The 25,812-nt window shown below is 34.6% G+C and overlaps 1 protein-coding gene across 1 annotated transcript in view; it reads left to right on the forward strand.

The window, feature by feature from the left end:
• antxr2a (ANTXR cell adhesion molecule 2a) overlaps window positions 1–24,974 on the forward strand; it is a 234,761-nt gene extending 209,787 nt beyond the window's left edge. The window contains exon 17 of the mRNA XM_088911903.1: window positions 20,565–24,974. Within this exon, the coding sequence (XP_088768029.1) occupies window positions 20,565–20,603 (39 nt within the window). The 3' untranslated portion in view covers window positions 20,604–24,974. The remainder of the gene's footprint in view (window positions 1–20,564) is intronic.
• Window positions 24,975–25,812: the final 838 nt, after the last annotated feature.

Raw genomic sequence — 25,812 nt, forward strand, 5'->3', positions numbered from 1 at the left:
GTATGATGTGATATGACGTGTTATGATGTGTTGTACCGCAGCGTACCTCACTCGTTTTGAATGGCTACATCTGAATGTAAATGTAATATACTGTTTTGCAAGGCATTAAAAATCCAGTTACTTTTGTTACATTTTAATGTCTCCCAGTACATTTTTTATGTGTAACTGAAGTATCAAAATCTTTCATTTCAAATACAGTACTTCTAATCTTCAAAGTAAGACAATGGGCATTCATTTGAGCAGGCCAGATTGTAGCTCAACAACTGTCCCTTAAATGATCTTGCCACTTGAACACTCACAGTGACCAGAATTAAGAAGGCCAGGCACTTGTACTAATACTAAACTCTGATCAAAGCATTTCTGATAGATTACTAAATCATTTTTTCTTGGGAGTTGGTACAGAAAAAAGAGAGTAGGCCTCTAATAAAGTATGAAGGACACAGTAAATAGGTTGGGGAGTAATATCAAAGATGGGTGATGAAAAACAGTCCAGATTACAGAAAATATAATGGGTAGAGTATGCACTGAAGAGACTGACCTCAGGAACTGTTGAGTTATAGCTGTGTAAAGTCCATTTTTGTGTTATTCTCTAGGCTTACTTTATTTACCTCTGTTTAGACCTCTGTCTGTTTAGACCTCTTATAATATAAGAAACAGGTTCTCAGTATTTCCTTTGTGGTATTTGTATATATAAGCTATGTTTTCTGGTTCTGTAGAAGGTCTAGTACTCACAGTTTTGTAAATATACTGTATGACACAATAGGAGTAGATGTGTTTTTTAATGAATAATTGTTGTTTACAGGTTTCTGCTTTGATTATTTCTTTGTTACCTCACTACTGGAGAACAAAGAAAACTGAAAGAAAAATTTAAAGTGTTAAATACATTTAAATATTTGTACTTACTGAAATTTTCTTGTATAATTTCAGTTAGTAAATTTGAACTACAATTATGCCTTAATTTTATATGCTTTATCTTTTTTTGTAGAATTTTATAAACTGATTTTTTTTTGTTTTTACACTGCTGATTTTCATGTGTGGATGTGACCATCCCATGGTCCTATAGTAACTTTATACTGTATATATTGATTAATATATACTAATAATATTATTGTCCACACAATATAGTGAAGTCTGTTAAAAATTAATAAATACATTTTAATCTTGAACTGCAAAAATGGCTTTAAATTCAAGAAATAATATAAATTAATTTTCACACTTATATAAAAGCCTGAAATCAGGACACATCAGAATGTATCTTACCTTTACTTACACATAGTGACACACAACCTCTAAATGAAAAAAAGCTCAAACATTCTGAAAAGTAATTGAAAAGTAAATGAAAACCTAAAAAATGGGTTTTATAAGTATACACATACAGTGCCTTATTAATAGTGATTATGTATTTGCTGTGGTGTAACCAGTTGCCTTTCAAATCACACAACAAGCTAATTTTTTCCACCTGTGTTCAATTGTAGTGATTCTATTGTAGTATAACACTATCTTTTTTTCCTATTTATAATGCTTTTCATCCCAAATATCCCAAAGCACTTTAGACACAGGAGGGAGCACACTTCATCCACCCCTGAAGTGCAGTGTCCAACTCTGTTATTCAAAGCAGCCATTTTCCACCAGTTGTATCACTGTAATTAGAATGAATTCCTTGCAATTATGAGACACTTTTAATCCCAAAAGATCCCAACGTGTTTTACATATAGGAGGGGATCAACACTTATGTTAATTATATATTAAAAATAATATACTGTAGCTTGTGCAATAGTTGATGTACATTATGTATTACCTTAGTGATCATTGGTCATTGATGTACTAGTGCAAACTTGCATTAGTACATCAACATATTGATACTAATAAGTGTCTGATGTGTACTTACTGTATTTATAATTGTTCATTTTTGTCACAGGCATGGTTACTTGAAAGAGATGAATGCAGTCATTAGCTACAGGGGTAAGCCACACCACTGTCCTATTGATGAGTCCATGTCAAAGACAACCAATTGATTTAATTCTTAATTTAACCAGATAAGTCAATTAAGAACACATTTACCTGAAGACCTATTTATATGACTGGGTGTTTATTGCATTTCATTTGTATCTTGCTTAAAGTGATTTAAAGTCAATTTGGTGAATGAATCTACAAGAACAACTAGGCAGGAACTTAGTAGGACAATGACTTAATTTCTCTTAAATGATAGAAACCGACAATTCCATTTCAATTCAGGATGCAGTCTTTACCTACAGGGGGATAGCAATGTTTACAATCTCTTCTGGGATGGTTACAAAGCCCTCCCCCGACCTCCTTTCAGCAAATCCGATCACGCCTCCATTCCGCTACTTCCCGTTTACAAGCAGAAGCTTAAACAGGAGAGGACAGCGTTAAGAACCATTTAACGTTGGTTGGATTTTATACTAAATCACTGTTTTGCTACCACTGACTGGCAGATCTTCCGCAAAGCTGCTGGAAATAATATCAATCTGTATACGGACTATGTTACTGGCTACATCAGTAAATGTATTGAAGACGTGGTTCCCAGGATTACTGTTTGCACATATCCAAATCAGAAACTGTGGATAAATGGCAAGATACGCGCCAAACTTAAAGCTAGGGCAGCTGCTTTCAATTCTGGCAATATGGATAAATAACAAAAATCCAGATACGACCTCAGGAAAGTTATCAAAATAGCTAAATACAACTACAGAGTAAAATTAGAGTCATATTATCACGGCTGCAACACACAGACCATGTGGAGTGGTATACGCACCATTACAGACTACAAAACGCAACCCAGCTATATCGCACAATAGTCTGCCTCTCTTCCTGATGAGCTAAATTCATTCTATGCTCGGTTTGAGGTCAGTAATGCAGATCCAGTCAGGAAGATTCCAGAAATCCAAGACTGAAACCCACTGATCATATCCAGAGCGGATGTGTGTAAAGTTTTTAAAAAGACCAATCCACACAAGGCTCCTTGCCCTGATGCTATCCCTGGCCGTATTCTGAAGGCATGTGCAGACCAGCTGGCAGATGTCTTCTCGGACATATTCAGTCTCTCTCTAGCTCAGTCTATAGTTCCTCCTGCTTTAAGAAAACCACCATTGTCCCTGTTCCTAAGAAACCCAGAGTCAGCTGCCTAAATGACTACCGCCCTGTTGCACTCACATCAGTTATCATGAAGTGCTTCGAGCGGCTGGTCAAAGCATACATCACCTCCTCACTGCCTGACACCCTAGACCCACTGCAATTTGCATATCGCCAGAACAGGACAACATAAGATACTATTGCCACTGCCCTCCATACTGCCTTTTCACACCTGGATAAGAAAGGAACATATGTGAGAATGCTGTTTGTTGATTACAGCTCAGCATCCAATACCATAGTGCCCTCAAAGCTTGTCATCAAGCTCCAGGACCTGGGACTGACACTTATCATTCAACCAGAGCTCGAAATATCACAAGGATCCTCAAGAGCACAGCAGAGACTGTATTAAAAGTATACTAGTGACAAACTAGTATACTTTAGATCTTTTTTTCTGATCCAGGGAAAATCTGATCATGTTTCTCTATAACAATAATAAAAACATTATTTTACATATCACCTTTATGTGATATCACCTTAAGGACAGCACATACAAGGGTTAATTGCACAATGGACCGCACAAAGAAATTTAAAATAGTCTTCTTTAGGTGTGAGGGCAGGAGTGGATCACAGAAGGCATAATCAGCAAATTAGGAAAACAAAAAACAGGACAGGTGAGACGTTTATCCAGAGAGCGAGTGATCAGAAAAAGGAACAGCTGTTACACCCAGGTTTTACGCTCTCTCTCTGCTGAATGAATAAAAGCATTTTATTAAAAACGCATTTGCGTTTGTCTGGGTATTTACTTTGTAATCTGTGGTTTACATCTACTGTATTGCTTTGAGATGCCACTTTTAAAGGTGATATGTAAAATAAAGTTTTTTATTATTGTTATAGAGAAACATGATCAGATTTTCCCTGGTTCAGAAAAAAGACGATTAAAATCTGTAATCTTTCCACTTGTATGTCATCGGAAAATACAAGAAGTTTCTGCTTTGTGTAAGGATGGTATCAAAAAGTAATCTAAGTGGTGAGAAAGCTGTGCTCCTCAAAGCGCTTTACAGGATAAAAACAATAACAACAATAGTGTTAGGCTGGGCAAACGATTTTTTTATAGAAATACAAAATGAGATATAATGATGTGTTCCGGCTAAGACATTAATGAGTACAACCCCCCTCTCTGCGGGAGTGCTGGCTGTGACGAATTAAACCGGTTTCACAGGTATTTTCAAAGTAGAAGGGGGCGAGATTTCCAGCGAAAGACACCTCCCCCCTCCAAAACCAAGGAAGTACAGTACTTACTAGTTAAGAAAGCTAGGCTCCTCAATGAAATCGCTTTAACATGCTAATGCGTTGGTGTAACAGTCCGGGCGTTACTAATGTCAACTCGACTCGATTGGAAGACAATGAACATATTCTAGCCCTAAATGAATTAATAGCAAACATGGTTTACATAAAATACATTTTTCCAAGAAAGTTTATAATAATACGATCTATAGTTGAAATCTGAGCCTAAATAAAAAGAAAAAGCATTTTCAAAGAGCAATTACGCTGTGTTTATGTAGAATAAGTGATTAGGTTTATGAGCAATCTAATTACTTATTCGTTTAAAACGCTATATAAAATAAAGTTTATTATTAATTTGGTGGACAGAGTGGTGAACATTATTATGCATAAGACAAAGATAACGATCCTGATCAGTTTAGAAATCTGTGTACGCTGTAAGGTTTTTACTTCTTAAACTTTTAAAATACACGTTTCGAATAGAAAGAAATCCTCTTCCTGGTACAGTATGTATAGCACACCAGCACGTCTTTTTTCTCCAATCAGAGGGGTGTCAGATGGTGTCAGCCAATCACCATTCTGAAGCCCTACCATAATCTCTGGTATGGGGAGACCCCAGAATTCTGTCCCATAGTTTAGATAGATGATAGATACTTTTATTGATCCCGTGAGGGAAATAAAGTAAATCATTTTCATTTTAGGAAATTATTAAACGCTCGGTTAAAAGCAAAGGAGATTGTCTGTTATAGTGGACATAAAAACAAGAGTTCGCTGGCATTATATCCTAGAAGACACAGACCAGCGCCAGACCGGGAGAATGCCCGCAGCGTAAAAGAAAATGCCTGATGAACTAGGGATTGGACAGTTTCCAAGTGCTTGTACAATCGATGGAAATGTTCAAATAAATGTGCAAAAGAAATAAACAAAATAATCATTTATTTCTTTATCATATTGGCTAGCTAATGTCCTCTCTTTGCTAGTTAGTGGCTGTGTTTCTGCGTTGGGTAGCAACGGGTGACTGTTCTCAGGCGGAAGATGTAAACAGCTTAATTTTCGTGTTAAATAATTTTTTAAAATTAAAATTCATTCTATACAGCAATCACATATTTGGGTACCGTTTCATAAAACTTTCATGCTTAAAATGTTTAGGGAGAAATGGAAGACTGGTGTGTATTTTTTCTTTAAACTACCAAGACCAGCCATACACAGTACAGTTTACGTACATACAGTAATGTTTATGTTCCTAAATTAATATCGTTTATGACCTTCAGATGCGTTATGCTCCTCTTTTTTTTATGCTCAGTGTTACGACCCCAAGTGTCTAGGGGTAAAGGGGTGTAACATTTAGGATAATTCTTTTGGAAGCAGGGGGGTTTTGGGGAGGGACTAGGAAGCGTGATAACAAGGGTAAGGAACTAGAGTGGTGCCAAAGGAAAGAAAATAACAAACAAAAATGGAGCTGGCTAGGACAGTGAGGGAAAGCTAATCTGACTATAAAAGAAAACCCGAAACACACGGTCTTCGGCGTCTTCAACACCCTAGCTAACCTGCACTGACTACCCAAAACCATACAAGACAAATGGCACTCACCCGTACTAACTAGTGTACTAATACAAAATCAACTAAGTGTGTAAAGTGTACCCAGCAACCTAAACTAACCTTATATACAAAAGTTCACACAAAAACACAAGTGAACCAGGAGTACAAATAAGGGAAAACAAGAGTAATCAACAGGAGCACGGTACAAAAGAACACAAAAGTTGAACATGTAACACTGGGGCAAGGTAATGACAAAACAAGGATGAACACACAAACAAACGAAAGTACAAAGAAACTAACAAAAAACCAACAAAACAACAAAGCCGAAGCTATACGAAAATACACACACAAAGCAAAACAAACTAACAAATGAAGCCGAAGCAATAACCAGAAGCGAAGCGAAGCGATAACCAAAACCAAACGGGACCAAAGTCAAACGAAAGGCCTTTTCTTCCTGAAAGCCTCCATGTTATATAGTGAATAAAATGAGTTCTGATTGGCTGAGGGCTGATTGATGATGACATCATATTGAAACAGTGGTGTGATGGTTGGCCAATGGGGAAGGGAGAACAATCAAGGGTCAGCAGTGTGGACATAACAGAAAAAACACACACAGAACACACACTGGGACGTAACACTCAGCTACTAAAATTTCCCTTTAGTGGTAAAATTCCATATAAATATTCAAAACTAAGCGGATTAAAATGTGCACAGTAAAGACATTAAATGATTAAATCTTTTCACTACCAACCAGTGTACCACGAGTGCCCCTGTCGGTCATTTTGGCCAGCCAATCACTTACCGCGGTGGCTTGTGGGTAGTTTACCGTACCGCGGGTTTGTACCGCGCATTTTGAATGGCTGCATCTGTAACCTTATTTTTTGTAACCTTAATTTTGTGATTTTTGTGTTTTTGTGATTTTTGTGATTCTTGTGATTTTTGTGAGCTCGCAGAAAAGACATTTCATTGCCAGCAACTGCTGCTGCACGCTGTATTGTTGTGCATTTGATAAATACACTTTGAATTGATTTGATTTTGATTTTAGAGTGATTGCTAAACTCACCAGGAAAAGGGGTCTAAACTAGTGGTGGGAGCTCAGCAATCTAGCTTTCAGATGTAGAACGACTACCCATTAGGCAGTGGTGAGGCTATGAGAGGTATGGAGAGCACTCAAGTGGTTGTGGCCACTTAATTCTGATTCTATTTGATATGCTTTGAAAATATAAAGCAATCCTAGTAATGTGAACAGCTCTCCAAGGCTCCTAGAGTATGATCCCTTCTCCCGCATAAAAGGAACATTGTGTCTATTATTTGCTATAATCCTGTGCTGATGCCTAGTGCAACAATCCCATATAGCATCTCAAACTGCTGTATAGAGACATTTAAGTGGTATCATATCAGTTGTTCGGTCATACGGTCATCAGGTGTAGTGGTATTCACATGTACCAATGAGTCACATCACTTGTCCTTTTAGTGAATTTCAAACTGGGTTCCTCAAGATGGGTTCTGAGTCCAGATGTGAACTTCAGGCTGAAAAGTGTCGATGTGGGCACTCCATCCATAAAGTTCTCAGAATGAGCCCAGTTTCTGGAGGTCCAAATTGGGAAATTAACCCTTTGTCAATATAAAAGCAATTGCACTGCACAGTTGCTTCACAAAAGAAGATGGATTCTTTGAGATTAATATGGCATAAGATTATACCACTGCCAAGTTAGCAGAGAGAGTCAAAATCAAAATGATAGAAGAGGAGGAGAAGATGTAAGAAAGACAGTAATTCTGGTGATCACACAGGGAATCTAAAAGTCACCCACTGCTGTAACAATGAAGGTCAAAGCCACATGCTATCCTCTGAAGGTGGAGCTGCCAAAATGCCGAATTGTTAATTGGAAGGATTCAGCAATTCAAAAGAGAGAGCATTCCAACTCTACATGGAATTTTCTGATACAGGTGTAGCAGTTTGCCAGACAGATGAAAAGCAGCAAAAAATAAATAAACTGATAAAGGTACCAGATTTAAGGAAGGAAGAAATGGCAGCAATCTGTCAAGACACTCCCTAAACATTAGAAAATGGGAAGCAGGCACAGTGATGAAGCAGTATCTAATTAAATGTTTTAGAGACAGAAACTCAACAAAAGGGCAGTGGAAAGACACTCCCATTATGATGTCTCCGTTTCAAAATGGAAGGAACTATTGTTAGATTTTTATGTAAATTTAGTACAGAAAATTATAGACATTTTATCATCATTATTTAATAATGCTAATACACTGAATATCCCTTATTTTCTGTTGTATTCAGATAGGAATTTGTAATTTACAAAAAGAATAATTTTAAAAAAATGCATTTTATTTTTTTTCAATTAATTCAATTAAATCTTCAATCAAGTGAGGAAAACTTTCATCTCGAAACATTAAGAAGTTTAACAGAAATAAGATGTAACATTATGTAGAAACACAATAAATTATACTACTGAAGTGAAATGGTGATTTCATCAATCACAAAAGACATTATCTTATGGATAATAGTATAATGAGTTATTGTGTGACAAAAAATAAATGTTAAATTTTCAGTAAATGCATGATACTCATAATTCAAATCCAGCCTTTCGGATTGCATGGGGGATACTGCAGTACTTTGCACAGCAGTACTTTCTAATAATACTCAGTTGTGGGACTGCACTACTTTGTAAAACTGCCAGGTGGAGCAGTGAAAGCTTAACGTTGCTTGTGGAGCATTTCGGCTGTCGCCAGAAAACGCCTGGTTTCGCATCCTGGTCAATGGTGAGGGACGATGTATTTCCAATTATAGAATTAAAGTTGTATACTGTTCAGACTTATTCATTTTAAACTGTGTATTACAACATGTTAAATATTAAACTAATTAAGAAGTAGGTATATTTTATAAAAGAAAGATTGTTCAGTTGGATATATAAAAATAGTTTATTATTATACTGCAGCTTGTGAGCATGATGTGCCTCTTTCATCCACATACACAGTAGATGGTAGTGGTAGCTAAATATAAAAAAGTACACAACAGTATTCCACCTTAAATAAATATCTTATGCATGAAAGTCTTTAATGTGGTAAAATACAGTGTGTAATGGTTTTAACATGCTTGTTCCAACATTATAAAGTTGATATACTTTACTTCATCAAAGTTATAATGGTTTATCCTTTTCTAAGAATATGTAGTAAGAACACCACTTGCTGTTATTGTAAAAAAAAGTTCTACTGATTTAATACCACTTAATAGTCATTTTGATTTGGAATTGTGTAACTAAGCAGCTAAAATATCATATGTGGATGTTTTGGAAACATTTTGACATTCTTTTTTTAAAAAAACTTTTATTGTCCATAATGGTAATTGACAATGGAACACTTTACATGGTAATGTAATGTAGCATGCTGCACCCAAGTGGTTCAAAGCCCGATCAGAGCATTACTTTTGGTTTGTTCCTTACATAGCCGAATACAACATATTAAAATAGTTCACTATTATAGCTTGTTGTGAATGTGATGTGCCTCTTTCAGGTTTACAGGTTACAGAAGATCTATATTTTGTCTTAATCCAAGTTTCAGCACCCAGTAATCAGCCAAGAATTTAACTTTAAATTTAAAACTTTAAACTGTATATTGTACTGTACCGCACTGCGTGGTGCAAAGACTTACTGGGAGGTTGTTTCTGGCAAGATTGGCTCCGATTGTAGTGGCACTAGGCTATATACTATACTCTGAGTGTGTGTATCTGGATGAATTATTATAAGTGATGGTTTCGTGAATAAGGAATTCTTTACAGAATTCTTTAAGTTAAACAAAGGTGGGAAGAACTGTTATTTTTACAATTGCCAGTAACAGGAGAACAGCTTGTTAATTCAGTATTTCTAAACCGTACCGTGATAGTGAAGACAGATGTGTTACACATTTAAGTGAGCCAGTGTCTGTTGTTTGCTGTGTAATGACAATGTTGTGTGGCTCTGTGCGAATTTTTCTGTAAACTGAAGAGTTATATAGGTGACACATTGTGTATCACCTTTTTTGTGTATTTGTAAAAATGTTTAAATGCAATACGGAAGATATTATTAATAATATTAATAATGAACATGAAATAGTTTGCAAACATGGATACTGTCAACGGAATGGGTAAAAACAAGCCTTAAAACAAAATTGTATATATATATTTTCTAATTATAATCTAGAATATTAAAGTGGTATTGAAAAGGCCACTGAAACATACATTGAAGCATGTGAAAAGGTCTACGTTTAATCGCAGCCAAAATGCAAGTTTTACTTTTAACAAGGTGTTCCTTGGAGTGCTTTCAGTGCTTACATTGTGTATTTCCTAATCTTCCATATTGCATTTAAATTGGAATGTTTTTACGAGTATAAATCCACCAGTCCATTAATTTTCTAACCGCTTTATCCAGGACAGGCAGGGTTACAACCTACAGTATTATGTTACTTTTTTTTAGGTTTTTGAGAGACTTTATAATGCTTCCACCAATGCACAAAAAAAGTAACATTATGCGTACTTTGGTGAAAAAGCTATTGAGCACTGAACATCTTTCTTCCTGTCAAAATAATACCATGTGTAGTTCAGGTGGGTAGCTGCGTCAGCATGCGTAATCTGCAAAAGAACAAGTAATAGATTTATTCCATGCTGAAAAGAGAAGAGAGAAAACACAACGTTTCAGCTGTGAAACCACACCTGAAGAAGGCTTCACAGCCGAAACGTTGTTTTTTCTCTCTTCTCTTTTCAGCATTGGAATAAACCTATTACTAATACCATGTGTAGTTTATTCTTATCTGAGTAAAAACAGGAAATACAGCAAGAGTTTCTCAAGTTTAAGGAGAGACTGAACCCAATGATTTTGTGTTATTCTGCTTTGTACAGTATGGTCAGGTGTTTCGCATACATAGGAATCGTAATTCTTGCATTATGAACTCGCTTACACCTGGGATCCACTTTATTCAAAATAAGGTTTCTGAAAATGGAACCAGGTACTAGATGTTGTTGATATAAAAGTTATATAAAAGAAAATTTTCACAAATTGCGATCTTTAAAATGCCTTTTGGTTTGAAGGCCCTGTGTCATTTGTTTGCAAAGTTAATGGCATCTGAACCATCCTGTCTCAAAAATAGGCACTTTAATACGAAAGCGAAGGTTGTGAAAACAATGACAAATGACCCTGAACAAAATACTGTTTGAAATTGTTATTATTAATAATTTAATATTGTTAATAGCGATCAGATACATTATTTTAGTTCTGTTTCAGTGGTATTTTTAATATTGCTTTGTTATTCTCGATTATATTTGTAATATATGAACTATTTCGTTTTAAGACTTTTTGTAAAGGCTTGTCTTGAATTGCCCCATTGGGATGCAGTATTTTGAATTGAATTAATCCAGTTGAACCGTTTTTTACTCCCACTGTTGACAGTATTCACATTTGCTCATTCATGTTTTCAATTTATTTATTGAACATGTTGTGATATATAAAAATAAATTGTCAATATAATGTACATAATATTTACTATTTACAAACTTTATTTGTTCAAAGAAAAATGCGTGCCTTGACAGGGAATCGAACACTGACCTCCGGGTTGATAGGCAAGAAATTGATGCAGATGTTTACAAAGACGGTGGAATACAGTAATAGCTTGAGCTATATTAATTATAATATTTAGATCCTTAAATTAGTATCATTATTAATTTCTTTAGATATGTGATTTCATCTTATATTTCCTATTAAGCGGATTCTAAAAAGTACACGTTTTTATACTGTGATGAGTGCAAATATTCATAGAAAAGGTTAAAACATTATAGCTTTTTATAAAGTATATTAACTTAATATTGCCTGAACAAGCACGTCAAAAATGACTGAGTGAAAGACTTTGATGCATAAAATGTTTCTAAAGAAAGTGGAATACTGTGGTGTATTTTTTATTTAAACTACCACTACCAGCCATATACAGTTTGTATAATATATTTATATTAGTTAATTAGTATTGTTTATGATGTTCACAGACTCCTGTTATTTTTATGCTCAGCTAACAAAATTCCCCTTTAGTTGTAAAATTCCACATTAAGTGGATTTAAACATGCACAGTAGAGAGATTAAATTATGCAATTGTTTCACTAACATCAAATGCACCACAAAAGGCCACCAGTTGATCATCTTTGGCCAGTGAATCACATGCCATGGTAAAGTACAGCCCCTGTAGGTCGAAACCCATGGTACAGGGTTTGAAAGGGTGCATCTGTTTATTGAAATTTGAATACACTTATCACTAATTAAAAATGCATTTTCGGTTTCCCGATAAGTGATGGTAGAAATAAATGTTCAACAATAAAAAGAAAAAAATTATTCTAAAAATACTTACATTTACTACAAGATGATGTTGCATGATAATCCATGTATATCAACTCAACACGACCTAAATCAAATGATTGATTTGTGATCCTGTAGGTTAGGCTGGGATTGATAGTTCCGTTGATTGCAGATCACTATTTGATTTGCTTTTGTATTTTTGTTTTATTATTATTTTTGTGTTAGTGGCTTCAGTGAATTTTGAACATTTAAGTTCAAGTCATCTCTTTGCTTAACTCCCACATTGACTTTTGGGACCCAAAAGCACACACATGGTGTACTCTGAGACTATACAGTTTCAGGCCTTTTCACACTAGGAAAAAAAAACAGAGACAGCAAAGTTTAAATGCCAAACTGGAGAACAGGCACAACTCGCACTAACACTCCTCCACAAGCCGAGTCAGCCACAGAAGTCCCTGTGGTGCAGGCAGAGGAGGATGCCAGAGCCCTAACTCATGCTAATCCTGATGTCACTCAGCCAGTGCGTCTTGCTCTACCAACTAAGAAGCACAGCTAGGCTTTAAACCAGTAGTAACCAAGTTTAGGACTTGTCCTTTAATGGAGATGGAGGAATTCACTATGACTTGAAAGTTCACTATGCCACTATGCCTAGTCCTTTGAAATTCCACACAGATTATCCATGGAATTTAAAAAAGTTACTTTTATCATTAAAAATGTATTCTGTTTGAGCTATTTTTTGTGATTTTCGTGCATCTCATTAACTGAAATATTTACTTAAAATAAATATCAACATGATAGAACTAATGGTAATAGAATGACTTTAGGCTATTTTTGTCATACAACATGCAGATGTTGCAGTTCATTTATGGGGATATTCATTAAGTTTCAAATGTCTAAAAGTAATTAAAGATTACAATGAACATATTTAGAACTTTGTGTATAGTATCAAATTCTGATGTTTTTTCATAAAATATTGTCATTTGTACACTTTTAGAAATAAAAGAAGATCATGAAAGGAGTACACATCCATCTATTTTGCTTAAATATCAACATATTTATGATGTATGTCTATGTTTGTTTATAAACATATTGTAGCTTTTACAGCATATACTTACATATTGCTACATTATTTTAGTTAAAGTGATGGAGGTTAGCATTTTCATCTTTCCAGATTTGACCCACATAAAATAAACTATGACATATTTATGTAAGGGTGCTGTTTTGAAGTAGTCTTTATATAAATTATTTAATGTGGGTTGATCACTAATAAATCATCCCTAATAATTTTGGAATGGAAATCCCTTTGACAAAACTGAAATAGAGCACATACAGTAGTTCTAAATGACTTTACATTTATTTCCCTTTTTCACTTAGAGAACTCGAAAGAATAAGATCTTAAATTTAATCCACCTCTTATCTGCACAGCATTTATTTTTTTCTTATTATTATTTTATAGTTTTAAATTCTTTATGCCGGAGTGCTGTGGCATTAACCTTGGTATTTACTGAGCTTGACTGCGTACACTGCAGTTATTTGGAACCTGCTCTTGTGTGGCACCATTTTTTCCCTCTGCTGGATTCCATTCGTGCATTAGTGCCATCTGTGCTTTCTGCACCGTCTGTGAGCTCGCCTTGGCCAAAACGACTGGCATTTCTCTGGAAGTCAGCTCAGGAACAGCCAGGGATGGTGCCCAGAGCTTTTAGCTGGCAACGATGTGCACTTACTTTGACAAAACCAAGGGAAAAGACACAGGATGCAGAGCAGGAAACAGCTGCAGATAGTGCTGTTCACTTATTTAGTTTCACAAGACATTACTTGTCCCCAGACCTGCAAACAGAGTTTATTTTAAGCTTCATGTCAGAAATGAATTAAGATGTTCACTCATTTTTACATATAGAGTTCTTAATGATAAGAAGTTCAGTGTAATTTTTCTTCATTGTAAAGATTATTGCTCAATTTGTTCTTGGAAAAAGATGGTTAAGGCTGACTCTTTCAAAATACTGTGCAAACCTGAGGGTGACTCAAAACTCAGTACATTTGAAACCTAAACTTGATAAAAATGTAGTTAAACCTTCCCAAAAGCAATACAGTTGATCCATTTGCAGCAATACAACAGCAATAATAATAATAATAATAATAATAATAATAATTCCTTGCACTTATATAGTCCTTTTTCTGCACACTCTACTCAAAGTGCTTTACAGGTATTGGGGACTGCACCACCACCAACGTGCAGCACCCACCTGGATGATGTGACGGCAGCCATAGTGCACCAATACGCTCACCACACATCAGCTGTCAGTGGGGAGGAGAACAGACTGAGGAAGCCAATTCATAGACGGGGATTATTAGGAGGCTATGATTGATAAAGGTCAATGGGAAATTTGGCCAGGATGCCAGGTTAACACCCCTACTCTTCAAAAATAACACCCTGGGATTTTTAATGACCACAGATGACCTCAGTTTTACATCTCATCTGAAGGACGGCGCCTTTTTACAGTTTTGTGTCCTCTTCACTATACTGGGGCATGAGGACCACACAGACTGTAGGGTGAGCGCACTCTACTGGCCCCTATAATACATCTTCCAGCAGCAACCTGTTTTTCCCAGGAGGTCTCCCATCTAGGTACTGACCGGGCTCGCACTGCTTATCTTTAGTGGGTTGTCAGTTGTGAGTTGCAGAGTGATATGGCTGCTGGTTAAAAAAAAAATATTTGACTAGATATAAAAACTCATTTTCATTATATATGATCTTAACATCTGTGAGGTTATAAGAGTCTAGATGAGCCTAGAAACCCACAGGGACCTTCACTCTGTTTCCATGGCAGAACTAGAAATCTGATTTGAAAATGCTGTTATATCTACTGTGTACTATCTAAAGAGTAGAATAGTAATTTCTTTCACCAAAATCAATATTAAATTCTATTTTTTATCCCAGAAAACACATAAGCTCTGAAAAAGTTTAAACATTGGAGTTGCATTCAAAAGAATTGATTCATCAGTCATTTTATATTGTGCTGCCTGCTTTGTGCATTGCTTTATCTAATGCTATTTTAAGGCATTGTAACATATCCTGTTGACAGTTAATGTAATTGTGGATATCCAATAATCTTAAAAATTATTATTTTTTATGTTACAAATTCTTAGTAGCTGCTTTGAGAAAGATATTAAAGCTTACGCATTTAATTTTGTGGATTTTCTAGAAATGTGAATTGTAACACCATTCAGAAACATCATTTGTAATGATGCATTCTGCCATTATAGAATCCCATAGCATCATATACTGAAGATACTGTATATTTGTCAGTGATCAAGCTGAATTCATAGCATTATTTAAACTGTCTTTGTTTAAACAGGGTTGTCAATATACTTTTTGGGGAATATTATATTAAAAGAATACAAGAACTTTCATGCCTAAAGTTCCTATGTGGATTTAGGAATCTGGCAGTAGAAGGCAACCTGTGATGTCAGCTTCTAAATGCTGCATCCATGGCTGTGCCTTGCCTATTTAACCTGTAACAGATATGTCAGCACATGCTGCTTGCCTGTTATCACTGCATGATATATGTGGCATGGTGGCCAGGTGGAGCTGACTAGCTTTCCCTCCTCCACACAGTAAAAATATTCTCTTGTCATTGCGGAAATGTGAGCCAGTGATGAACAATCTGTAAACAGTGTGACACCGCCAGCCAGCATAAAATTTTATTGCCGGCTCTAGATTAAAAGGCATTTCTGACTCAGGTCAGTCCTTGAGTCATCTGAGTTTGATTGCTGATCATATGCCACTTTATTTATACAGAAATACTCAATTTAAGCCAGTGATATTTACAGAAGAGGTTCTGTTGTAAATATTGCATCAACTGGGATTCTTCCATCCTTATGAAATATGAGTGCACAGCTCTTTTTAAAGCTTGTCATTATGACACTTTATCCTGTTCTTCTAGTGTCTAAATTATGCCCTGTGGAAGACCAGCAGAACCTAATTTTCACACCAAGTAGAATACTTCTGTAAGACAATCCAGAAGCCACATTTATGGAATTATGAAGGGAAATAGCAGCTGAACAACATCTAGAGGAGCGTGATAAAATGGGACTTTAGGTAGAATAAATGGCTGCTACCTGTTTGATATTTTTAATGTTATGTTTATTTTTATACCATTCATGACTATTTACAGTATGTCATTATGTGTATCATAAGATAACTATAGCTGCAATCTTTACTTTTATTCAACTTAACTAGTAAGTACAGAAAATAGATTTTTAAATAAAACATGATCTTGTGTAATTAAAGAAAGTAGTTTGGATGACAGAATTAGTATACATTATTCTGTCACACATTGCTGACAGTCATTATATGATCAAAACCAGTGAACTACTCTAAAATAAGCTCTAAAATAAGTGAGCAAACCTGTCAGATTTGAAAATAGGTGGTGTTACAAATAGTTTAGCAACATTTCAAGCAATAAAAATACAAAATTCAGTACTAGAAGGACACCTTTTAAATGAAAGTCAACTCATCTAAGTACAAGGTAATGCAGGCAGGAAGACGAAATGTGACTTTCAGATACCGAATGAATGGTATAGATCTAGAAGAAGTGTTTCTTTAAAAAAAACTAGAATTTTATGTAGATCATAGTTTCAACATAGTAGAGGTAACAATAACAAAAAGCCACAAAATGCTTTGGATATACTGTATTTTTATGACAATAGAATTTAAAGGAAGTTATGGTAAAATACTGCAATTAATTATTAGAATGGTATATTCAGTTTTGTCTACTACACTGCAAGAAAGTTTTTAGTGCTCCGGAGACAAGTAGAAAATCGAGCAATCAGACTTATTACTGGCCTGATTTAAATTTCAAGCGAGACAAACTAAATGAACTAAAGCTTTAGAGCGGAGAAGATGAGATGTGGAGTTGATTCTGATATTCTGAATCCTAAAAGACATTGACCAAGTAAACTCAGGAGGAGCACAAGGACCTGGAAAGACAAATGGAAGTTAAGTTTAAGCTTGTTTTTTTAATTTTATAACACAGAGTATAGTGGGCATCTGTCAACTAATGTGTGAAATTGACTGTGGCATACTTTAATAAAGGAGTAAACAGATTTTTTGAAACAATTAAAATACAAGCATCCCATGTTCCTAATGTCCTTTGTTATGTTCTTATAAGTGACTTAATATGAAATGTTTTCATTGTTTCTACTAGATCCAGTCTCTGCAGTAGTTTTTTTTTCGTTCTCTAAGGATAATGTAATCATTTTAATGTAAAAATAAATATAGCAAATAGCATTATTTTATTAGGTTCATAAATGCCATTGTTTGCCTATTAGATTTTTTTATGTACACCTCTGATTAATTTATACAGTACAGTATATGACTAAACATAAACATATGATCGAGAACAATACTGCCTTATAAAGATATAGTGCAAAAATTTATTTAGCTATATTTTGTAATATGTCTGCTTTATAACCATAAAAATGAAGAGAATTGATAAAAGCAGTTGCCTGTCAGTGTTTTAGCAGTAGATGCTATATATAATCACACAACCTTTATTACTTTCACTTGGTTAGCTCTAAGCCTATTGCAAGTGTTCCTGCCAAATGTGAAAACAAAAAGTGTTTTAAGGAGAGCAGGACATCTGCAACAGGTAGCAGAATTCCCAAGCCAAATTATATACAGTATGTGTTGTCTTGACTCACATGTTAATTTGGGGAGAAAGAAAAAAAGTTATACCTTCAGAAAGCACTTCAAACATAGCATATGGTTTAAGTCGCACCAACACTAGAACATGTCTCAGAAGTACATAAGACAAGAATTTGCAATGTAAAATAATTTGTTTAAAGCTTTTGGCTTAAATATCACATTGTAAGGATGTTAGGGGAAAAAATAAAAAAAATGATCAAATGAAGCACCACTCAAATTTTTTCTCTGGACTACTTCCAAGTCTTAATGCCAGCTGTATTAATACTAATCATTTAAGCTTTGTTGAATTTAAAGTTTTCACAGTTGAAGTGTGGTAGGTAAAAATTAAGTATAAGATAGAAAAAATACTGTTGGGTGTTTTTCAGGATTATTTGTGTGATTATGCTAATAATATTTCCTCTGTACTGTAATTGTGTAATTTTATTTGTATCTATACCAAAATATTTGTGTTTTTTTGTCTTAAGAGCTTTGTATCTTATATATTTGTTTTAATTTGATTCATAAATTAAGTGGCTGATTAACAGGAAAGATTTAACTTTAGTTTGTAAAATAGAAATGAGAACATAACACTATCGTCTGATTTATGGCAGAGATTGGGAATTTTTTTTACTGAATCGAGTTGGATTCAGTTGTGGATTTTGTAATATATTTAATTATTAATGTTGTTATATACAGTATATACACACGGTGGCTCTGTGGCTAAGGATCTGTGCCTGTGACTGGAAGGTTGCCGGTTCAAATCCCACAGCCGGCAGAGTAATCCTACTCCGTTGGGCCCCTGAGCAAGGCCCTTAACCCCAACTGCTCCAGGGGCGCTGTACAATGGCTGACCCTGTGCTCTGAATCCAAGCTTCTCTCCCTGTCTGTGTGTTTGTGTCTCATGGAGAGCAAGCTGGGGTATGCGAAAAGACGAATTCCTAATGCAAGAAATTATATAGGGCTAATAAAGCAACATTATCATTATTATTTTTAATGCAGCTGTGAATCTCTACAAAAGATACCTGTAACGATTGTTATTAAAAGTGTTGAGACTATTTTTTATAAATACATACTGTACCATGTAAATGGAATTATTTTGGGTTTCCTTCTTTTAATATATGTAGAATTCTTTAAAATGATTAAACATAATACTTACATTATTAAAGAGCAGAGACAGAATTACTTTAATGTAAATGCACTTGAAAAAATGAAGACATTTCCTTTTCCTTCATTCATCCACCCATTCATTTATTTGAGAAAATTGCAGAGCCATTAAAGTTGACTTATAGACCATTGTCCTTCTATTCTTGTAGCACAGGTGGGCAGTGCCAGTCATTTTTCTGCTTCTGTTAAGCATGGCCTTGTTTCAGCTCAGGTTGCCAGATCAGTACTAGTTTTCTAAGCACTGGGGAGCAGGAATGGATCTAAACGTATTGTGTCACACCTGCATAGCCTTCACACCATAATGATTTTTCAGCCGTTGTGCCTAGGACAGATTTGAATCTCTAGACTTAATGCTGAAAATCCAGTGAACTTATCCACTCTGGTGTTTGTGGCCAAAACAGCATCTGATGTGCCTTATTTGTTTACCATGTAAGATTAAATGCAGAGGGTATACAATGAAGAGCTTAGAAGACGCAGTAAAGCCTGTTACCATAGGAATCAGGGAGTAATGTACTAATTCAAATTCACAAAGTGGCTTATTTGGTTGTACTTTTGTCAGTTTAAATGCTGAATAAATAAATACTCATAGGCAAAAAATAATGTCCAGTTTTGTTGTTACAACCTGCTACTACTATTAATACATCTATGAATAATAATAGTAGCAGTGTTAATAATAATGATTTTATCAGATTTTTTTATTTTCAGTTGATGTGACAGGATTGAAAGACTGCCTCAGACATTATTTTACATCGTTTAGCAGTAGGTGTTCCTCTCAATGGATATAAGCAGTGCTAGAGCTCCCTCTTTTTGCCACTCAGCTTAGAAGTTATAGAGGCATAGACAGCTATTCTGTTCTGTCTCATATATCTGGAACAGTGTTTACCTCCGGTATAGGATGTGCAGTCCCGTGAGGACACATGCAAAATTGAAATGTTTAAAGATAAGATGTCTGAATAAAGCGAAATGATTAAAATAACACACATTTTGTTCCAAATGTAGTGCTCTTTAAATAGACACATTTGATGTATTTTTGGAGGTGGTGGTAAGTATGGTAACACCATTATTATAAATATTGCTTGTACTTATACCAAAAATATTACAGTATCTGCACAATTGTTCATTTTTGTGAAGAAATGTATAAAATGTATCAACACTTCATCTGCAAACAGGCAAAATGTATTTGTGTGTTTTTATGAGTTATTATACATCATATCATCTTAAAACTGTGATCTATTTTTTAACATCTACAAAAATAAACTTTAATTTTCATAATGAGTCCAACCTTAAGGTAAATGACACCCTATTTATAATGATATTTTAATATTTTTAATTAAAAAAGTTTATTTGATGTCCCTGTTTAAAACTATTGATATACAAAAAAGAAAATTCCATATTGTTTATGATGATTAGTGATTTTATATACTATTATTTAGTTATTTTGCCGATAATATCCTCTTTTTCTTTCTTCCTTTTAGGGCCGATGTATAAATTTCAGTCGTGTTCAAACACAGTAGATGACAAGCACCTGGACCTTTTAAATACAAGATACTACCTACTGAAGACAACAGAAGATTGCAGTTTTCATAGGACTTCACATTTTGCCTAAAAACCACTTTTGCTTCCCTCCATTTTGTGCACTTCAAAAGGCATTAGGATCCCTTTACCTCAGAATGCAAGGTCTTTAATAATAGCAATGCATTGTTAAGCACCTTATGAAATCTTTATATTTTATTGACCTAGTTCATTTTATTATCTTATTTTTTAAATTGTATTAAAAGAAGTATTTACAGTATGTTTCAGTTTTTGCCACTCAGTTGTGGTTAGCATTTTGTGCACACCAAAGTCTTAACATATTCTGACCATATTGTGCCTTCTGTGAAAAACCTAATTTCATGGACACAGACGGCAGCTATTTAAAAAAAAAACAGAGAGAATGAAGCTGGTTGCCGTTGGCGTGGAAATAAAAATAATCCCAATGGGCCTAACAAGTGCAAAAGTCCATTGCCTTTTGGCGATGTCTCATCACAAAATCTTTCTAACTCCACTATCGTTGAATGCCTAGCGGGAGCTTTCTGACTGCAGATCTTGTCATTTTAACACTGAAAAGTGCACACGCATGACAAAATGTAGACAGGACGCCCCAAGGTATTGAAAGCAGCGAGACTTTGCCCTTTAGTTTTTGAAGACACCTTTCTTTCATTATACACTCGGGACAGAAAAATTAATAGAGCGTTATTCTACAGCAAGACAGCCTGTATCCAAAGATCTTGGCAAGGTTTAAGGGAGTGATGCTTCAAGTCCTTGACGTGGTTGCTGGTGGTTTTTTCCAATTTTTTTATTCATTTTCACTTCAGTAACACATAAAGCATCATGATCTGTAAACACATCTATCAGTTTTTAGACTTTTTTAGTACTAATTCAGCAGTGTCAATGCTGGCACCTCTAGTACTTCAAATCTCCAAGGGCTCCTCTGCGTCACAATCCAGCAACTCTCTTTGCATGAGAATCTCAAAGTTTAATTAATATAATTAAAGGCAACAGCAAGCAGCAGCCTGTGAAGATTTTGCTCATCTTTTTTATGCCTTTTGACATTGAATGACCTATTACTGTATTTGCATTATCCAGATTTTGAGTAGCACTATGTCTTGGTAGCATTGAGACAAGCTTAGAATAAAAAAGTGGAGAAGAAAGTGCACACTATTATTCATTTTCCTCAAATTCTATTCATGGCCGCACGGACCCTTACAAAAACAATGTCCGATACATATTTGTTGTAACATTTTCAACCGCCCTGTCACGTTGACAGTCCCAAATGATGTTAGTGTGAGCGGAAACACTGTGGGGGAGGAAGAAGGCAGCAGCTGAAGAAAAAGGCTCGAACGATCTAGTCACTTTCGATACGGTACTTCAGATGCAAAATGGATATTCGAGTCGAAACCTGACAAAGCGCGCCTGCTTTGATGTGAACTGGTATAGACAATGACCAGTGGCTGGGTCAGTGGGATGTCTCTCTGCAAGCAGGGAAGCTTATCAAATGACACTAAAAATAAGTTCAACAACCATCATGTTTGAGGGGAATAGGCGAACATTTCACATTTGGTGGGCATGCAAGTGCGCGAGATGGGAAGAGCGTTGCAAAACGTCCTGGTCTAATTATTCTTTTGTGCTCTTCATCGAAAATTGCAGGGGACATAAATAATTCTCTTGGTCAACTTCCAAATCTGTGAGACTGCTGGAAAATATTTTATTTTATTTTTTACATATAGCTTTCCACTTGTGTAATCTTGCGCTTAACTTTCATTTATGACAATTACATAAAACCTGCTTGCTTAGATGGATAAAGAAAATGTGTATAGTTATTTCTTTTTCTCTTATGCTTTTTAACTTGAAAGCATAAGGCTGTTAATAACCTATATTAATGAGCTATTTACATACGAGTCACAACACAGCTCTCCATCCCAATGACATTTCACCTAAAATATTAGGCTAATTGGCCATGCTGTTACCACATAAGCCACCAAAATGGAAACAGCTTCTTATTCTATAATGTTATAGAAATGCAAAAACCCTATTTTTCTAGATTTTTAGCCTAGATTTTTTAAAATTTAAATTAGTTTAATATTTATTAAACATGTAGGTGTACATAGTGCAGGCTTCAATGTACCTTTGAAACCCATGATTAGACAGAACCTGCAGTTACGGTATATAGTCATTTTACTTTACTTGGTTAAATTCACAGAAAAAATTAAAATAGAAGGTTTTTTGTCTTTGTAATACATTGTCTCATTAGTATAATATTTCTTTCTTCTTTGTTTTCTCCTTGTTTACACAAAGCCATGTTTTGTGTATACAATACTTTGATCTCAGCTGTCTTGTTCTTTGCTGATGCACTACGTGAAAGACAAAAAGGTATTTGTAGGATGTACTTACAGTATGTGATAGTTTGTCAAAGGTACATATAATATAATGGATAATAATGGGTAAAGTAATGTATCATTGTAAGAGATCCCTTTTGTAATACACAATATTGGAACTGCAATAAGTTTTAAGATTGGTTGCAACCTTATGTAAATATTACTTTAAATGATCGGCTTATCTTTAAAGCATTGAAATTTTAAAACTTATTGTTTTCTATAGTGCAGTTCTTGTTTGCCAGTCTGACTTTCTCATTTTCCCTATTCTTTCTAATTTTCAATGACATTTTAGTTTTAAACAAGTTGAAGCTTGCAATGTATGAAATTGTGGTGCTGCAACTCAAATATATTTGGAAAACAAAAATCAAAATGGGATTTATTCCTCCTGTTTAATATGATTTTCTTATTTATTTGGATGAAGGTTAAATGTAACCTTCATGTTAATGTAAACCCCTGCTCATTATAGCCATGCACACTTTTGTTGACTGTTAAAAGAAGATACATTAGCCTCTTTACTTAATTTATTTGATGTGTTTGTTATCTGCAAACCTATTTATGAGGAGCAGACGCACTACCCTCTGCAGTTGTCCCCTTTTTGAAAAAGCATGCTAAAGGCAGTCTTTAATTGGCCTCAAAAAGATTTATAAGGCTAGACAGGAGGATGTAATTATATGTTTCAAAACGAAAGATGCATATATTGCACTATTGAGACTGGTCAGGCATCCCTGTAATACGTGGCACCGGAGGGCACAGTATGCACAAAAACCTTGTAAGGATTGGGTAGCTTTGAAATTAGGTCTCCCATTTAGTAAAATATGCATTGTACACCTACTGTTTTTCTATGTCCATGCTGAGATAAGGTGTTTCTCATCACCTTTAAGTTTATATTTAACCAAAATATGCATTAACCCTTTCTCCTCATAGATTCAGGAAATAGATGTATTTCTTAAGAGCAAAATATGTTTCTTAAGACCACAGAGGCATAGGTATCTTTTGAAGTTAAATATGCAATCATTTTGATGCATTTTACCATATAACCCTGAGAGCGTGATTAAATGTGGAGTGAGGAGAGTCTGATATCAACTGACAACCATTTCAGTTTGTTCACAGAAAGTGCACTGAGAAAATCAATCTGTGCAAAAAAATAGTATTGATAAATTAAGTACTCTGAATTTGGTTTATTTGTATATTTTAAAATAAATGTATTTTATTACCTTATTATTCTTCTATGAAAGCTTTGATATGCCAGATATCTTTTTCATCAGCAGCACCATTAATATTGTTCAAGCCTTTTCCTAGAACATTTTAAAAATAAAGTGCAACTGTTCTGAATCTATAATGTCTTGCATTCGTCAGACTGTTTCCTCTCTGTAATTCGTCGGAAATTATAAAGTTATAATATAATATATAATATATGCTGAACCTAATCGCCGCTATCCTTAGTTAAGCAGATTACTCATCTATTTTTGTCCAGCTCAGAGCATGAAGCAAATTCATGGAATGGATATTATAACACATAGTTTATGATGTTTTTTTTAATCTGTTTGTTAAACTTGTATATCAATTTAATCAATTTGTTTATCTACTTCAGTTGGTAGCATACATGCAAAATGCTTAAATACACCATATAATTATATATGACCAAGAGATATGTAATAAAAGAAAAATATTTTTTTTCAAAATAATTTCATATTACTGTTAATTCTTTCATGTGTTTTTGCCATGGAAAAGTGAGTCTAAAGTATATGTTAATATTTCTATTTCTTTTGTTATGCCTTGATAAAGCGTATTTTAAGAAACATATTTAAATATTGTCCACCTTCAGTTTCTTGTTTAATTTATAAACTGCGCATTTGTTACACTTTTCATGTGTCCCCACCTTTTGGTATTTTTCTTTCTTTGAGGTTTAAAACATTGTGAACTTTCTTAAAACTTCCTTCCAGAATTAAACTTGCTGCTGTTTTTACAAAATGGTGTGCTATATGAATCCTCTTGTGATGGGTACCTGAAACAGTTACTTCCCAATGTTGAAAATTTCCTCCCAGAATTTGTGGAGAATTTAAGTTTTTCAACATGTCCTGTTTTGTGAAAGAAAGTGTTCCTAATACTTATGGGTCATTTTTACCCCCACTACAAATAGTAATACAAGAGAATACTACAAAGTCTATTTTCAAAGAGAATTATGAATGATATTTATTCTCCTGAATTTTTCTGTAAGGAAATGGTTGAAGGCAATTGTGTTAAGTGTGAAATACTTTAAAATGAGTTAGAATATTTAGTTATATAAAAGGCAGTTATATAAAAGGCAGTGGCATTATATTCACAATATAGAGGGATGAAACAGTTATAAAGCTGAAGTCTGTAACACAAAAAGATTTAGTACTATTTAAATATCTTAAATTAAGGGATGGTATTAAGGAAAGTTGAATATTAGCAGATTAGCCATAATTATAGCAAAACTTTTAAAAGACTTTTAGGCCCCTTGAATATACCAAGTGTATGTCATCTTTACACACAAAAAAATGTAAAGACCTGTTTTAAACCTAAAATAGTTTACTACTTTTTAACGGAGATTGTTAAAAATGCAGTGGGCTCAATTTTATTACATCTGAAGAGTACCAAAGGAAATGAGACAGGAAGGATGGTTAAATGCTAATTTTATACCATAGTATATGATGTACATATACAGGGTCATTCAGAGTTCAAAATTCTTAAATGCCTAAAAGATGGTTGACAGCACTTATTTTAAGTGAGTGCTGACATGAATTGTTGACTGATACTGTCAGATTTCTAAGCCTGTGATTTATTT

This window comes from Atractosteus spatula, chromosome 3 (assembly GCF_055471065.1).
Source record: "Atractosteus spatula isolate fAtrSpa1 chromosome 3, fAtrSpa1.hap1, whole genome shotgun sequence".
Lineage (NCBI taxonomy): Eukaryota > Metazoa > Chordata > Actinopteri > Semionotiformes > Lepisosteidae > Atractosteus > Atractosteus spatula.